Genomic DNA, 18,361 nt, shown 5'->3' on the forward strand with positions numbered 1-18,361 from the left:
AGATCATATAGAAACAGGTACACCATGCATTCTCACAATCTCCTTAATATAAAGAAAAGCCAAACGATCCATAGAAAAATTGACTTTCATAGGCAGAAAATGAGCAAACTTTGTCAATCGATCAACAATCACCCAAATCGCATTATTACCCCCTAAGGTCCTTGGTAACCCTGTCACAAAATCCATAGTAATATGTTCCCATTTCCACTCGGGAATAGAAAGTGGTTGCAAAAACCCTGCTGGTCGTTGATGCTCAGTTTCACTTGTTGACACACCAAACACTGAGCCACAAATTGCGCAATATCTCGCTTCATACTTGACCACCAATAATTTTGTCTCAAATCTTTGTACATCTTTGTCCCTCCTAGGTGGATCGCAAGCCTAGAACAATGAGCTTCCTTCGAAAGCTTTCTCCTTAAGTCTCCATCATTTGGGACACTAAGTCTAGTCCTAAACCTCAAAATCCCATCATATGATAAAACAAAGTCAGGCTTACTGTCCTTTTTAACCTCTTCCATAAGTTGCACTAAATTCAAATCGTTCTTTTGTAGGGCCTTAATTCTTCCAACTAAGTCTGGTTGTACTCTAAAGTTCGCCACAAGAGCTCCCGAGTCCAAAACTCTCATATGGACTTGTAAACTCCTCAAATCTTCCAATAATTGCCTCTAACAACCTCTAATAGCTGCTAAGGAACCAACAGATTTCCTACTCAAGGCGTCAGCCACAACATTCGCCTTCCCTGGGTGATACTAAATAATGCAGTCATAGTCTTTAAGTAGTTCAATCCACCTCCTCTATCTCATGTTCAATTCCTTTTGGGAAAATAAATACTTCAAACTCTTATGATCTGTGAATATCTCATAAGTTTCACCAAAAAGAAAATGTCTCCAGATCTTAAGTGCAAAAACCACTGCAACTAACTCCAAATCATGAGTAGGATAATTTCATTCACAAAGCTTCAACTATCTAGAAGCATAAGCTACAACTTCCCCATGTTGCATAAGAACACAACCCAAACTCTGACCAGAGGCATCACTATACACCACAAACTCCCCTGAGTATGAAGTGATTGTCAAAATAGGAGTTGTCACTAATATGTTCTTTAACTCTTGGAAACTACATTCACAATCATTAGACCACTCAAACTTAACCCCTTTCTGAGTCAACCTGGTCAAAGGTAGGGAGATCTTAGAGAACCCCTCAATAAACCGCCTATAATAACTAGTCAGTCCTAAGAAACTTCGAATCTCGGTCACAGTATTAGTCTCCTCCAATTTGACACGGCATCTACCTTTCTAGGATCAACAGAGATGCCATTCTTGGTCACCACATGCCAAAGGAAAGAGACTTTATCTAACCATAACTCACACTTCTTTAGTTTAGCATACAATTGCTTATCTCTAAGAGTCTGCAATACAATACTCAAATGGCGCTCATGTTCCTCCCTACTATTTGAGTACACCAAAATATCATCTATAAAAACCACCACAAACTGATCTAGATAGGGCTTGAATGCCCTATTCATTAAGTCCATAAAAGCAGCAAGTGCATTAGTCAAACCAAAAGACAACCAAAAACTCATAATGCCCATATCTAGTTCAAAAAGCAGTCTTGGGTACATCTTCACTTCTAACCCTTAACTGATGATAACCAGACCGAAGATCAATCTTAGAGAACACGCATGCACCCTGAAGTTGATCAAACAAATCATCAATCCGAGGAAGGGGATACTTGTTTCTCACCGTCACCTTATTTAACTTTCTATAATCAATGCAGAGTCTCATAGATCCATCTTTCTTCTTTACAAATAAAACAGGAGCTCCCCAAGGTGAAACACTAGGTCTAATGAAGCCCTTATCTAACAACTCCTGAAGTTGAATCTTCAACTCCTTAAGCTCCAAAGGTGTCATCCTATAAGGGGCCTTAGAGATAGGAGCTGTCCCTGGTGCCACATCAATGGTGAACTCCACCCCCCTCTCTGGTGGCAAGCTAGGTAGATCCTCTGGAAAGACATCAAGATAGTCCCTTACAATGGGTATGTCTTCCAACTTTAAATCATTTTCCTCATTCACAACATAAGCTAAAAAACCTTGACAACCTTTTCTGAGCAAAGAACTAGCTCGCAAGGCTGAGATCATACGTAGTGGTTTGTCTACATGCTTCCCCTCAAAACTAAAATCAGGCTGACCAGGAATGCTAAACGTCACTCTTTTCCCAAAACAATCAACAGATGCATGGTATGAAGCTAACCAATCCATCCCCAAAATCACATCAAAATCTTAGAGGTTAAGAAGTACTAAGTCAACTGTCATCTCTCTATACCCAATCATCACACAACAATCTCTAAGTAATTTATTAACCACAACAAAATCTCCCAAAGGAGTAGCAAAAAATTAATCAAAGTCCATGTTATCAATCGGCATACCCAACAAATCAGCAAAACATATGGAAACAAAAGAGTGCGTTGAACCATAATAAATTAAGGCTCTAGCAAATAAGGTGTGAATTTGAAGAGTACCTGTCACTACATCAGGAGTAGCTTGAGCATCTCTATGAGTCATAGCAAATACCCTCCCTTGAGCCTTGGGCTTCTGTCTATCCTCTTTATTTTCCTCCTTAGGCTTCCCAAATACAAACTTCTTACTCCCTGGACAATCCCGAACCATATGTCCTTGTTTTCCATAACCAAAGCAAGCTCTTGTCTCTCTATAGCATGGCCTACCCCCATGCTTCTTGCCACAAGTAGGACAAATCCCATCTAAATTTTGTGTTGTTTTTCCTTTATTATGGTTTCTACTCGGAGCAAACATTTTCTGTGCTTGGTTACCATGAGCACTATCATTTCTATTCCTTTTCCTTTGTTGTTCCTTATACTGGTGAAACTCTTTATTATCCTTCTCTGCAATAAGGGCTCTGTCTACCACCTCTGAATAAACACTAAGCTCCAGAATTGATATCTTATTCTTCAGATAAGGCTTAAGTCCATCTTGAAACTTTATTGTTTTTTCCTCCTCTGTAGCAATCAACTGTGGGGCAAAACGTGATAGTTCAGTAAACTTAGCCTCATACTAGGCCACAGTCAAATTCCCATGTTCCAAACAGACAAACTCTCCCACCTTTTGTTTTTGAACACTGTTAGGAAAGTACTTCTTATTAAAAGCATCCCTAAACTGACTCCAAACAATAGGACTCTAATCCTCTAAAAGCCTCTTAGTTATGCGCCACCAATGGTCTGCCTCTTTGTCTAATATAAATGCTGCATAAGGGGCTTTTTGCTCCTCAGAACAATCAATGACATCAAAGAATTTCTTTATTTTCATAATCCAAGTCTCTACCTCTGTTGGATCTGAAGTACCAGAAAAGTAAGGGGGACCCAACTTCTTAAAGTCGTCAAAGGAGTTACCCCTAGTAAATGAGGATTATCCTTGACCATTACTTCCAATAGCTCTAGCTTGACGCTCAACCAAGCCAGCCAAAGTCCCTAAGTATCTATAAAGCCCTTTAGTACTCATAGGGGGCAAAGCCTCAGATGGAGGAGGTATATCATCATTAACCTGACTGTTTTGGGAAAATGCAGGTCTCCTTGGTGGCATGGTGTCCTATAAAGCAACAGGTATAACTAAATTAGTCACTAAGAAGCCAAATAAACAAATCAAAATTGTAAAGAATAAAAGGAATCGGACTAGATGAAGTTGAAACTCAAACTAATGTGTCACTCATCTATTCCCAAAGGTAAACTAAACAAGTTCCCATCAAGATCACAACTTAGTGCTCTGATACCACTCTGTCACGCCCCAAGGCCCACTCCAAGGGCGTGACGGTCATTTCACACCTCAATCCCAAAGGCTTAAAGTATAACCTGACCCAAACAATCAACTTGTAACTGGAAGTAACCAATTACCAAATATCTGTTAAGAGTAGCGGAACAAAATTCTAAAATCTTCAAAACTTAACTTTAAAACTAAGCATCCATCAACCAAAATCCATTATCCAATAGATTGCAAACTCAAATCATGCAAGTGCTAACAAAATTTTCATAATCTCTAAATCTCAACCTCAAACTATCATAATTTTTTTTTTTTAAAGCTCAATATCTAAATAGTTCCAAAAACCAAATAATCCAAATGAACATAAACTTATAAGCTAACTATGTCCAAAAATACTAAGCAAAATCCTAATGATAACCATTTCCCGACCTAACTATCACTCCTCGCCCGAACTAAAGGTACCTGAAAAAAATTATCAATAAGGGGAATGAGCTCAAAGCCCAATAAGGAACATTAATGCAGTCCATGGATCAAATATTTCAAGTTCACTTGCAAAATAGGAGATATTATAACTAATTATTTTCATAAACCTTTGAGTCAGTTTTGCCAATACATTCAAAACTTTTAATTGTACACTTTCATTTCTGATTCAAGCATTTTCATATCAAATTTGATCAAAACATTCAAATTATTTATTTACTCTGGTCATCAAACATCAAATGGTGCCCAATTAGGTGGGACTTTTCAAATAGGTGGCTAGCCTCAAATTGTTCCTATAAGGTGGACAAAACCAAATACTATTAGTACTAATAACCTCTAACCAAACCCCTAGAGGCTGGGATCCAAATCAATTACATTCCCCACCAAGAAATGTAAAGGTCAACTATTACATCCCGTTGATAAGGGCCAAAAAGTCATAAGTCAATTATTATATCCCATTGACAAGGGCCAAACAAACCAGAGTCAAACATTTTTTTTTAATTATTTAAATGTATAAAACATAATATCTCCACATTTCTATGTTGTAAACAAAATATAAGGTTCTAACATACTTTTCATGCAAAATATATTTGATCCATGCATAAAACGAATAATAACTCAAAATGTTTCCAAATGATGTATATAAAAATTTGTTTCTAAAAAAATAATAACTGTATTAATTTCCCGTACCTTAAAAAAAGTCCTAAAAAACTTTGGAGAAAAATAATCCTGAAAATCTACTTTTCACCTAACAAAATATAAGAGAAATAATCATTACTATTTATCTAAAATTATAGGTTTGACAATCCTAAAATTTTAGGTATTCATATTAATGTTTTTAATTATGAAAGATAATTTAATCAATTCCTATTTTAGAAAATTAATAAATTTCTAATTCATATAAAACTTAATTTTTTATTTTCAATTTAATTCTTGGGACACAACATAATTTAATTAAACTACAATTTATTTCACCAATTAAATTTTATGCTATTTATTAACTTAATATTTATCATTAATCTAATTATAATACTATAAATTTAACTAAATTGTATTTCACCTTGTTTATTTATACATAGTTTATTCTACCACTTTCATATTTTCCAAACACAACTACCATTGTAATATATATATATATATATATATATATATATATATATATATATATATATATATATATATATATATATATATAAATATGTACATACCATCCACTCACTCACACACTCCACATGCATGCCTTTTATTATTATAAATATTATTAATTTCCTCCTTCCTCTATCTTTCATTCCCACACACATGCAACTTTTTTTTCTTTTCTACAATTCTTCTATCTTCCAGTGCACACTCGTTGTCTTCATTTTTTTTTTATTATTTATTTATGTATTTTTTAATATTTTCTAATCCATTCAGCCACAAATAACAATATATTTATTTATTATTTTTTTTGTAATAAAATTAACCCTAGCCTAAAATCAAAACCTTCCAAGGAATTTTTTTTCATCTAAAAAAACTTAAGATCTCCCAAATTCCAACAATAAATCAAAATCTTAAATTTTCATTATTTTGATATTAAAACGAATTAAAAAAAAAAAAAAACTAACCCTAATCTAGATTTGGGTTTTCCAAAAGATATCTAATGTGTTTGAAATTAACCAATGAATCTAAAATATTAAACTAGGGGTTAAAATCTTACCTATAGAGATATGTTCTTCAAATCCTGAAATTCGACTCCAATCTTACATTCTCTGGAATTCTACGAACATGAATGCTATTCAGAAAAGAACAGGAAGAATAAAATTTATAATTTATACCTAGGGTATTTATTCGTAAAATTACATTTTTAACCCTCTTCCATTTTATTAAATTAATAATTTCCTAAATTACCCCTAAAAAAAACTTGGGCATTACATCAAGGGAGAAAGATTCTGACGCTATATATGTAGAGACTCTTCTTAACCAAGTAGACATGTTTTAAAGCCGTGAGGGTCCCCTTGGGCCCAAAGCGGACAATATCTACATGGTTGGGTGCGGGTCGTTACAAATGGTATCAGAGTCGATCCCCGACCCCGATGTGGGGGTTTGTTTGGCTTTGTAAGGGGTGTTTATCTATTTGACTTCGCAATCCCATCCTCATTGTGTCTGCATGGGGGGAGAGGGGTTTGTAATGTCCCACATCGGATAGGGGAGAAAGATACTGACGCTATATATGTATAAGCTCCTCTTAACCAAGTAGACGTGTTTTAAAGCTGTGAGAACCCACTTGAACCCAAAGCGGACAATATCTACATGGTTGGGTGCGGGTCATTACAATGAATTTTATATGATTTTCTCTTTGAGTAGTTTGTATCATATTCTTCCCTAGTAATGAAAATATCAATTTTAACGGAAATATCAATAATTTGTTTTTATAGATACATTGAGAAATATTGATAGATAGTGTCAACCCGTTGATAAATGAAATATCAATGATATTCAATTGATAAATCCGGAAATTTCAAACCTTCATTGAAACTCTTTTATCAAAGTTGAGAAAATGATTTTTAGAAATTTTTACAATTTCAACATCACTATTATTGAGTTTTTGAAAGCATTAGGGCTTTTTATGCTCTAAATAACCACATTTTGATAAAACATTGGTATTGAGAATTGATAGAACTTCATAACTTGAAATTTGTTTGGATGCTGAGGAAATGGAGATAAGATAAATTTTGAGATCTTACATTTTATAATTTTAATTTGCACTAGGATTCAATTTTTTTTTTTCCTTTTGCTTGTGTGAATTTTATTTTAAAACTTGTAACCTTTATTTAAATGGTGATTTCTTCTTACACTTAATTTTGTTTTGATTCAGGCAAATAATTATATAATTATTTCATAATATTTTAATGAAAGATTATAATCAATGAATTGAATTACTAGAAACTTAAGAAATTTCTATTGTACCAACTTCCCATGGTTTTAAAATATTATCATATCACAAAGTTTTTGAAGTAACTTTTGTTGTATAAATTTTACTACGGTAGTAATAATTCAAGAATAAGAAAATAAAAAAAGAAAAGAAAAGAAAATAAAAAGACAAAGGAGTAGAGATTAAAAAAAAAAAAAAAAGGGTTTAAAAACAAAATTCTATCGTCTGCCGGGAAGTTGAGTAGGTGTATATGATCGGGTGTTCTAGATTTTACCCTCACTTTGACTTGAATCCGGCATTCTTCATTGGAAGTAGCTTGGTGAGAATAGATGGCTCTTTCCTATCTAGAGGGGTTCAGAAAGTAAAGATGCTGGTTCACATTCTTAAACTGGAATAGTTAAACCATGTTGGGCCTCTGTGGAAGTAGTAGATTGTAAAACTTATCATGTAAGAAGAAATTCTTGCCCCGGCTATCAACGGCTTTTTTCCACCCACACCAACCACCGCTCACAATCTTCTTCAGATCATCGTTGCCAGTGTAGTGGGGGTCAAGAATTAGAAATGCACAATCTCCACTGGATTCATTGTAATCAACTCCCAGCAGGGTATATGCAAGAACACCACCACCTGCATATTTATATGCAAAACTAATAAAATCCCTTAACACAGAATCTCAGGACCTTCTGAAGGGCCTACACATAATAAGGTCATGTTTGGTTCTCAGACAATGCAAAGAAAAGAAAATAATGAAGAAAAGTAAAAGGAAAAACAAAAAATATTTTTAAAGTTAATAAAATATTTTTATATGCTACTTCAAATTCATATGACTTGTTTTAACCCTTCTATTTAAAGATTATCTTTAATTAATTCTAATTATATTTGATTTTCTTTCATGTTTTCCATGGTAAAACCAAACATGAGAATATGATTTTCCTCAGAATTTTTTTTTACTTTCCTTACTTTCCAGGAATCAAACATAGTCTAAGTGATCATGAAAATGCTAGAAGATGTTTTTACTCCAAAAGAAAATCCATAAATGCAAGGCAGATGTGAAGAAAAAGAAAAATAGCACAGCTGGACCTACTCACCAATCATGATGGGTGTTCCTTGGTTCTCAAAATGCAAAGCCAGTTCTCGACATTTTTCAGGAAGCTCAGCTCCAGATCTTACATTTATGACTTTGCAACTGACCTGCTCACAACAGCAACTTATTCTATCAAAATCACAAATGCATCTGGCTTGAATAACGATTTTCCACTGCAGTCACATACTTACACCCAGAAGTTTGTCCAAAACAAAGCTTAATTCAATGGCACCAATCCATTCACGTGAACCGACAAAAGAAGGATCCTTATCTCCAATCTCCACAAGAGCCTGTTGTATTTCCCTGAGAAATGAAGCATTTTAGCTGTCAGATGAACTTACATGACACTAACTACACCTATATAACATAGGTAAGGACCAAGTACAGATTCGCATGGTGATGATAAAACAATTGAGACATATGAAAGTTTATACCGGTGTGAAGGAACCTCAATGGATGAGTAGTGTTGGCATCTGAACCAAGAAACAATGGTTTGCAGTGAACGGTAAGCACAACCCCAGCCCTACCAAATGAAATATTGAATGGTCAGTGTATTCAGGACATAGAGTTGCATGGGCAAATCATATGCACGGAAAAAAACATTCAAATGCAGCAACATTTTAATGTTTCCAAACACAACAACACTATACTTTCTGAAAATATCAGACATCAAATGTCATATCCTTTTCTTCTCCTCTCCAGCAAGAATGGAAATACTATTTTGATTTGTCAAAAAATTTCAAATAACAAATGTTTTATCCTTTTCTTTTTCTTTTCCAGTAAGAATGGAAATACTATTTTGACTTCTCAAAAAAAATTCAAATACTAAAGATGATACATTGACAATAATGTGTCATTCAAAGCCTGAACCCAGGGACAGAATGGAAGAAAAACAGCTACGCAAGACAAAAACAGTGAGAAGCTGAGGTGGATAAAAATGATGATCTAATCATCCAGAAGGCCCTTTTTGAGCTCATAACCAATCCAGAAATCATCAAAGACAAGATATCTAGGATTTTGCAGTAACTAACAATGTTAACCCAATAGACCCAGCTTTTTTAAAAAACCTGAACCCCAGGCGACTGATGAAAATTTCATAACATCAAAAGCGCTTAAGGGCAATCTGTAGGCAAAGCACACCGGTTCCTGATTATTAAGGCTATATTTGGTTCCAGGAAAGTTTGAGGGAAAATGTGAAGGAATGAAAATAGAGAACAAAAGTAGTAGGAAAGAAAAAATGAAGGAAAATAAAAAAATAGATTTAAAACCAATAAATTATTTCTAGATCCTAATTCAAACTCATTTAACTTATTTAACCCCTTTTATCTAAAGATTAAATAATTTAAAAATATATAAGTTTCTTACTAATTTTAATTGTATTTGATTTTCTTCAATATTTTTCATAATAAAATCAAACATGAGAAAATCATTTTCCCTGACATTTTTTTTTCTTAACTTAATACTTTCCGGGAACCAAACATAGCCTAAATGTGACCTAGTAAAAATGAACTATTTTAACAGCCCATGATGTAGCTATTGCAATTCCCTAAACATATGCATACCAAAATTTTCAAGAGAGTATACTGTAGTAAAGCATCTAAAAACCTAGCAAAATTTAACATATGAACATACCACCTGATAAGAGCTACACGAGATTGTAATTTTTTGAATTCGTATTAAATGACCATCAAAGGCTGAACTCCATCTTAAAAGGATATTACTATAAACAGTGTTTTAAAAGGCTATTGAGAGCCTCAAGGCAAGAGTTTGCAAATTAGCCTTGGGGTCATACCCTTCAATATAGAGTAATTGAGGCTTAAGCCTCACCCTATTGAAGCGTACAGCCTTGAGACTATCGAGCCAAGGGTTTTAATGGGTTTAAAGCCTTTGAAAACTATTGATATATATCAATGGTTTGAATGGGCTTTGTTCTTTTATGAGGTTTTTATAGCTTTTATAAATTTTTATCCCAGGTCCAAGACTAGGGGTAAACCTTTTATAGAATAAGAGCTCAGTTGGCTTTACTATTAACCCTTTAAATGAAGAGGGAAAAAAGATATTGATAATAAGAAATAAACGAGTCACTGGCTGCTGTAGTGTTTGACCTCATACACAATCATTATCTTATTATTGATAGATAAAAGCAAAAGGTTGTTGCAATTAATGGATGTAGAAGAATGAGTGAATATCAACACTAATGGGGGGATAACACAGTAATTCAATATGATTATGATTCCTTTGACGATCCAAACAGTGATAGAGATGATGCGCTAAAGATCATTTGATGAAGCTATAAGAAAGAATTGGATTTTAGAAGAGAAGGTTGAGCCAAATTTGAAAACTAATGACAATGACGAACAATTTTGATTTGTTATTATGAATTTTATGGTTTTTGTTATTGTTATCAAATTTCCATGTGATTTTATTAGTATTTTTCTATTTTTGAATTTTTATTTTCTTTTTTATTCTTTATTTATTTGTTTAGGTTGAGGCTTACGCTTATTCCACCTCAAGGCTTACACCTCACGTCACTTGGCAAAAACACGTCAAGACTGACTTTTAGCTTTTTAAAACAATAACTATATATACTTGGAACGAGACATACCGAATCATCAAAGCCATCTTGAAGGTAATGATGGTATTCATAAGAACCCTGAACCAAAGAGACAACACCTCCAGAAACTGCACAAAACACCATGCTTTTCATGAAAATACATATGGGAGAAGGAAGATAAAAGAAAGAAAAATTAAGCATCTACATCAACCACTGACCCCCACTGCTAGGAATCCCAACATGTACATCTCTAAGCAAAGAAGAACCTGATATTAACAATATCAATGTGTCAATAGAGTTTGCATCTAATAACAGAAAGAGGAAAAACATATATTAAATTCCATCCACTGACTTAAAGATAGAATTGCCTGATATAAGCTAAATGGTTACCCTTTCTTATTGAATTGCTCTTTGCACTATCTTTGGTTGTAGATAAATTTAGGGCATTAGCAATTCGTAGGAGAGGACGATCAAATGGTAATCCCAGCCTCGAATGTAGGGATCTTCTAACTTCAACTGCAAAGAACAAGCTATATTAAACTGTAAGAAAATTAAAATTCAACTTAAGTTAAAGAATGTTATTCCTGAGATAAGTTGTCTTCTTTATTCCAATGCTTTTCTAGTCCATAAAACTTTCAGATTTCACTAGAAAATAGAGAATAATGAAGAAATTTAATCTATCACAACTTTCAGAACCGACTGATGGATTTTACTTATTTTTCAACTTATTTTCACCCCATCCTAGTTAGGGAATATCAAGTGAACTACTTCCAAGTAAGACAATTTCAATCAAGGATAGAAACTTTCAACTACTAGGGAAAGGATAAACTACAAGAAGCCTCTAAAAGTTCCAAAATCAAATGTCTAAAGTGCCCAAGATTTAAAGCTGCATATTTATGGAACATACAAGCAGCCAATTAATGTCAGGTAGTTTCATTAGTAGAATTTTTAAGTGCATGCACCAAGTGAACTGATTTCGATACCATAATACTTTATCTAATTTCTACCCCCATAGCTAGAGAAGCCCTGTTTAAGCATTAACCCAACAGATATTCAAAGGCATTAATGCAAACTTCAAAGAGACACAAGCTTGCATTTCCTTGCTAATAAGTAAAAGGAGCAAAGATTGTTCTGCAACAATAAGCTATTCTTTGCTTGTCAATTGAAGTAGCATAAAAGATCCATGATGGCTCAGAAAGGAGGTCATAAGGTACAGTACTTTAAATTGTAGATATGCAACCTGAGTACAGGAAAAATTAAAACAATCCATATCAGTTGATAGAGAAGAACTCAATGCTACTCAAGAGACTTTGTAAAGCCTTCTCATCATTCTCCATTCATGATAAGTACATGGTTTTTGATATATTTTATGCGTCAAAATTAATTTAAACTCTGCTTACCTTGCTTCATTTCTGTCTCCCCATAACTGAGTTCATATATAACTGTTATTGGATGCAAAAACCCAGGAGGACAGAAGTGGTATGGATGTAGCTGCAAATGTGATAGAATTATCAATTGTTTGCAGAAAATAATAAAGTACTAAGAATTTTTTTTTTCCAAGTCATAATAATAATTGTATAATGGGAAGAAATGGAAATATCACAAAGTGACCAGAATCAAGATGTTATAAAATATTATATTTTCCTGCCACTAAAAGAGTTGAGGGTTTTTTTCTCTCTTTCCAGTAATAACCACAATAATGGATGAAGAAAATGTAAATTTAGAAAAGCATGTATAAAAAAGACTATTAGGGCACTATGCCTAAAGAAACTTTTGCTCCCTAGCATAGTGGGGCTGGACAAATGTTGACTATGCAATTGATCATATAAGCTGACCACAGGGAGCCTGGGGATGGTGTGGTTTGGTTGTTGGGAAAGGGGAGTTACCTATGCTAGGAATCCAGTGTCAATGAATTCTCATGTTCTAAATTCACTTTTTTCATTATTTTAGTTTCAACCAGAAAACATCTTCAGCTTTGGCACTGTAATGTGTGTCCATGTGAATCCTGTGTGACAATTTTGTTCTCAATTCAATTTTTTCATTCTTTTACTTGCACCTATAGAACATCTTTAGCTCTAGAACTGATATATGTGTTCATGTGCATGTACTCAGAGAGAGAGAAAGAGAAGATTATTATTTTCTTCATAACAACCCAGATATAGTAGTAGTATATATGAAACAGATAATCCTACCTGAAGATGTTGTGTTAGGAGGTTGGGCAATATTGTGTTCTTTATTGAATTTAATTGGTCGACTAAGCCAGGGACGACTAACTTAGAAACTGCATAAGTCACTGGAAGATCCTTTGCTGCGTAACAAAGCACTTCTAGCTTGTAATCTACAACCAAAAGTTTGGTTTGCTCTGAAGCTGAAAGCACACATGTTAGTTGTGGTTAAGATGAGTTAAAAGAGATTGCATCTGTTGTAATGCTGTTATGAAAAAAGATTATTTACATATATTGAATGAATCTGGGGATGGGTTCGACATGAGTTAACATGAAGTCAATACCTGGAACATATTCTGCAATAGGTGCAGCAGATTTTGAAGAAGTTCTTGACTTATTAAGCAGTAGACTTACTTGAATTATATCTGCATGCTAAGCAAAGGAATTTTTTACGAAAATGAATGCCAGCTGTCATTTTAATATTTAGATAAATCATGGAATGATGGAATTAATATAAATCAATTATACCAAATTTTAAATATTCTGAGCAATATGCAAAATAACACCTCAATAATCTAATATAAATTTTACATACCTCCACAGAAAAGACAGCTTTATTTTTTGAACAAAAATATGAGCACGGAAAAGACTTTGCACCAGATCCTTGACTGCTGTCACCAAATCGATTGACATCAAAGAGATCTGCATGAAAATCCAATTTTGCACCATGAAGAATGACAGGCCCAGGTGCTTCTACAGATGTTTCATTTAATGTTTCTACCATATATGTGACATCCGAATCTTTTAACTTATCAATAATCACATCAGTTGCACGCAGATACATCTCTCCTGCATCTGAGAAGCACTAACAAGTTACTTAAACATTAAAATACATCTCCAAAATGTAATATGCAGACAAAAACCTGAACAAAATGAAGAATAGGTGAAGTTATGAATCCAAAAATACCTATACTTGCAAAACTTCCTGTAAAAAATATACTTGCAAATCAAATCAACATGAACCTGAAATAAAAATATACACAAAAACCTGTACAAAGTTGAGGATTAACTTTGTGTTTGTTTTGTCTGTGTCTGTGTCACTAATTGACAGTGTTAACAGTCATACAAGAAGGGTGAATACAACCATAGTTAAAACATGATTAGCACCACCAGCTTTATTCGAGATTTATGAACTATTTTTTTTGATAAGTGAGCGCAAATATATTAAGGGCCAGAAAGCCACAAAGCATACAGGAAGTATACATAGCAGCCTAAGCAAAAACACATGAACAAAACACTCACCATCCCTTAAGGAACGGCAAGCCATTCCAAAAAACCTAAAAACGAAGAGGACTCCTCTCCCATATACACCCTAGCCCAACTCCACAAGTTACAAACAAAAGAATTTTTCAACTTCTGTATAGCTAGAGAGCCCCCCCTGAACTATGAGAAAAGAAAACTAATTAGTATCAGCATCATTTAAAACATTGGTCTCTATTCATATATGTGATTTTCCTGCTCCCGTTTTTTTATATATGAGATTTTCCCACTCCCATTTTTACTCTGAACTGTCAGTGAATATCATCCCTGACGTCTGAGAGTTAGCAATCACTGCTCTCATGTAAAATATGCTACCTTTCTACATTTAATCAAGCAAAGATTCTTGCATATAAGTCTCCAATTCCAATCATGCTACTAAAGCTGCTTCATTATGGTTTTACAATTCATCAGCAGGATTATAAGAGACATTAACAAGTTAGGCAGTCTACCATAGTGACAACCCTCAACCAATTAACCACAGGGGTGAATGACCCATGGCTGTAAAGATGTTTGGGAGAGAGTTGAACCATTCCCCTTTCATTGAATTTACAATTACACTCTATAAAAGGTCATAATATTACAGACAAGTGGACATAACTGCTCTTAAACAAGCAACCCCAGAGAAGAATGTGCTGCCTGCATAGTTATTTAGGTGAGATTCGAATTATTAATATTTTCCCGTTGAATTTACAATTTACTCTTCAAAAAAGGACATTATATTTATGCTCTACTGAATTTATGGTTTACTCTTGAAGGCATCAGACATTGTTATGCTCCAAAACAAAAAATATATGATTAAACCAAAACCAGATGATTCATCTTCAAAACAATGGGTCAATCCTCCAAAATCCTTGCACCTAAATAACAGCATATACAAGCTCCCAGCAAGATGGGACTCATGTATTTATAAAACTGTTGGCATGTTATCTTATCTGTCTCTAATCAACTAGAGAGTCTGTCATTACCTTATCTAATTTGAATAAAAGCACATACCTACTAGCTTAATCGGTACAATCTGTTGGGTTGCCCCCCACATTGGGGTTCAAGTCTCCACAGAAGTAGAATATCTTCTTCACCAAGGTGAAATTTAGTGCTTTCAGTTCTCTTATTTCCTCATAATCAATATTTGTCTCTACTAGGGGCAATTCTAAATTACTCCTAAGCCCACTTATTGATTTGCTTATATGCCAGTATCTTTATTTGAATTGGGGTACAAGATTTTCACATCAGCCTATGGTTCATTCAACAGAAAGTCCTAAGCTTTAAAATTCTATAAGCTTCAATGTTGCACTATAAAGTCAGAAACCATTTAACTATTAACCATCACATACAAACTCTGAATGCTAAATCCATAGAATGTGACAACAACGAAGAACTCACCGGATGGACTATTCACCGGAAAGTAGAACGGCAACTTAATCGGAAGCACACAATGGAGTAGACAACCAGTATCCCAAACATACTTTCCAGAGTCATCTTCATAAATAACAGAACGAACGCACTCAAGGCCAGTCGGATTCTCCCCTCTTGACACGAAAAAGTGAATTTCCCCACTTTCTGAATCTGCAATTGCCCCAATCAAATCTTGATTTCCTAATTTTCCTCCATATTCGTCACCGTAGAGAAACTTCCTCATTCTGCGTGAGGCATCGGCAGCCTCACCGGCAACCCGCTCCAAATCACATTTGCTTCCAACAACTAATGCTCCAATGACATGGAATCCTCTCAACAGCAACGTCCGAAGATCCTCTGCTCACATTATTTAAAAAATATCAACCAAACAAAACAACAACAACAGCAACAATAATTATAAAATCGGAGTGAATCTTAATTTTCCAGGGAAACAAACGGAAACTCACCAGATTCCGTGTTGTAATCCGGAGAAGTTGAGTCGCCGAGAGTGTGAATGCATGTGAGAGTGGAGACGATAGTGAATTGAGGAAAAAATGGGGATCCGATAAGCCATTGGAGCCCCGAAACGTTTCTGATGATCAGGAGCTTAGGGCACAGAACTCGTACGCTGGTCTTCTCCATGCTTCGATCCTTCTCACCTCTCACTCTCAGGGTCTCCTATAGACTCGGTAGGTGGGTGTTTGGACGCAGGGGGAGCATCCCCCGAACCGAGGATAGTTGCCTGTAAAATGGGCTTCTAGGTTGTTTGGGTGGGGGAATTTTACTTTCGACACCAGGAGTGGAATCACCCTGCTGCGGATGGATGAGGTTATCCTAGTTCCTTTATTGAATAGTGTCCAAACTCAAATGTAAAACTTTCATGATTTCTTATCATTTTAGAAAATTAAAAAAAAATAATAATATGGATTATAATTTTTATTTGGTTTAAAATTCCAATCACCAAGGATAAAACTACAATTTGGGTGGGTTCATTGGATTGATGATTAACTCAAACCCAACCCGAATTAAAAAATAATCAACTTCAACTCAACCTAATTCAAACTCTAACTCAAAGTACTCAACCCAAGTTTAACTCAACCTCATTTTTCTAAGTTCGGATTGAGTTTGAGTTGTTCAAGTTAGACTTAGGCTAATTAGGTTAAACTTAGGTTAGTTGAGTTGCATAATTCAAAAATCTATTTATGATATTATTTTAATGTATTTATATCAAAATTTAAATAATAAATATGACAAAATTTCAAGGTAACAATAAAATAACAAACATGAATTTATATATTTTCTAAAATTAATGAAAAACATATGATATAATATAATTTGATATTTTTTTATTTAAAATAGAAAAAGAAAAAAATATTATATAGGATAAATTGCATTATAAACATTATAAAAATATTAAATTGGATTCATGTTAACCTTAACTTGAATCCCACTCAAATTGAGTTTGGGTTGAAAAAACTTAACTTAACCCTAATTCGAGTTTTGAAAATGGTTGCTCAAGCCCATCAAACGTCAAGTTGAGTTTGAGTTGAATTTGGTGAGTTCGCCCAAGTTGTGCCCTAACTAACGGGATATCACAAGATTAAAAAGTTTTCAACCAAAACTAAATATTTGCAAAGCGTTTAATTTTTATTTAAAACAATAAATAAATTTAGGTTTTATTTGTCTACATGATAAATTGAAAATTGGTTAAAATGGAACAAGTGTAAAGGACCGTGTGATTTAAGTTAGAACAAAATTAGAAAGATTTCTTGGATCATTTGGATTGTTAGTGAAAGGGACGTGAAAATAATCCCAACTTTATATGAGGAAGAAACTGTTTTGATAAGACAATTCCATGTTTGAACATGTGGCTTTCAACCTCGAGTTTAAGTCCAAAATAATCCATTGGTAGAAAAAAATGGTAAAAACAGTACCCATCTCAAAATATTTGTCAAAGTAATATTTTATATCCACATAAGCATTCACATGAATTTTATTTTATTTTTTAGTATAAAAAACCACAGTTGGTGACTATGGTTGTACAATTTTCCTTAGAACCACAGTTAGTAATTGTGGTTCAAAATAATTTTTAATCCACCCCCGTTTTAATGGTATTGTGATTTTAATATTATTTTAAAAATATTCTTTATCATAATAACAATAAAACCACAGTTAGTAAATGTGGTTTTAAAAATATCCTGAAAACCACAATCATAGACGGTGGTTTTACAATTTTCTTTAAAACCACAATCATAAACTGTGGTTTTATAATTTTCTTTAAAACCACAATTACTAACTGTGATTTCACAAATATCTTCAAGGGAAACTCATGTAATCATATATTAACTAAAAAAAAAAAAGATTTTAGAACTTTGTTTTTTTATTTTTAATTTTAGTATAAATTATGGATGTACCAAAATTTATTAACAATGTACCAAATTTCCTTAAAGTTCGTTTCAGAGTGAGGAAATTTTTTTACAATTTTCCATTGTCAGTTTAAAATTATTGTTTTTTTTTACAAATTATCCTCAATAAATTTTTTCTTTACAACTATTTTAAAATTATATAAATTTTTTATCTTTATTTTTTCATATTTTCCTTGAAATTTTGAGAAAATAATTCCGCCTACATGCATTCCCATAAAAATTTATATATTTATGGTAAATAAAATATTTATTTGTTTTATGA

The 18,361-nt window shown here is 33.7% G+C and overlaps 1 protein-coding gene across 3 annotated transcripts; it reads right to left on the reverse strand.

Moving 5' to 3' along the window:
* Positions 1-7,203: 7,203 nt before the first annotated feature.
* LOC117905196 (probable Ufm1-specific protease) lies at positions 7,204-16,437 on the reverse strand. Of its 3 annotated transcripts, none has more exons than XM_034818141.1 (13): positions 16,141-16,434; positions 15,662-16,030; positions 13,557-13,663; positions 13,306-13,393; positions 12,989-13,164; positions 12,197-12,287; positions 11,187-11,312; positions 11,015-11,062; positions 10,848-10,924; positions 8,677-8,765; positions 8,434-8,545; positions 8,247-8,349; positions 7,204-7,785 (listed from the first exon to the last, which is right to left on the reverse strand). In XM_034818141.1, exons 1-13 carry the CDS (start codon positions 16,313-16,315, stop codon positions 7,556-7,558), a joined length of 1,791 nt encoding a protein of 596 aa, XP_034674032.1. In that variant the 5' UTR covers positions 16,316-16,434; the 3' UTR covers positions 7,204-7,555. The 3 variants fall into 3 exon arrangements, 2 of the variants coding, with proteins under 2 accessions (XP_034674032.1, XP_034674031.1); XM_034818140.1 differs by having other exon boundaries at positions 13,557-13,816; XR_004649665.1 differs by having other exon boundaries at positions 7,696-7,785; positions 8,430-8,545; positions 13,557-13,816; positions 16,141-16,437.
* Between the last annotated feature and the right edge of the window lie 1,924 nt (positions 16,438-18,361).

The sequence above is a fragment of the Vitis riparia genome, chromosome 17, assembly GCF_004353265.1.
Source record: "Vitis riparia cultivar Riparia Gloire de Montpellier isolate 1030 chromosome 17, EGFV_Vit.rip_1.0, whole genome shotgun sequence".
In the NCBI taxonomy this organism is placed as follows: Eukaryota; Viridiplantae; Streptophyta; class Magnoliopsida; order Vitales; family Vitaceae; genus Vitis; species Vitis riparia.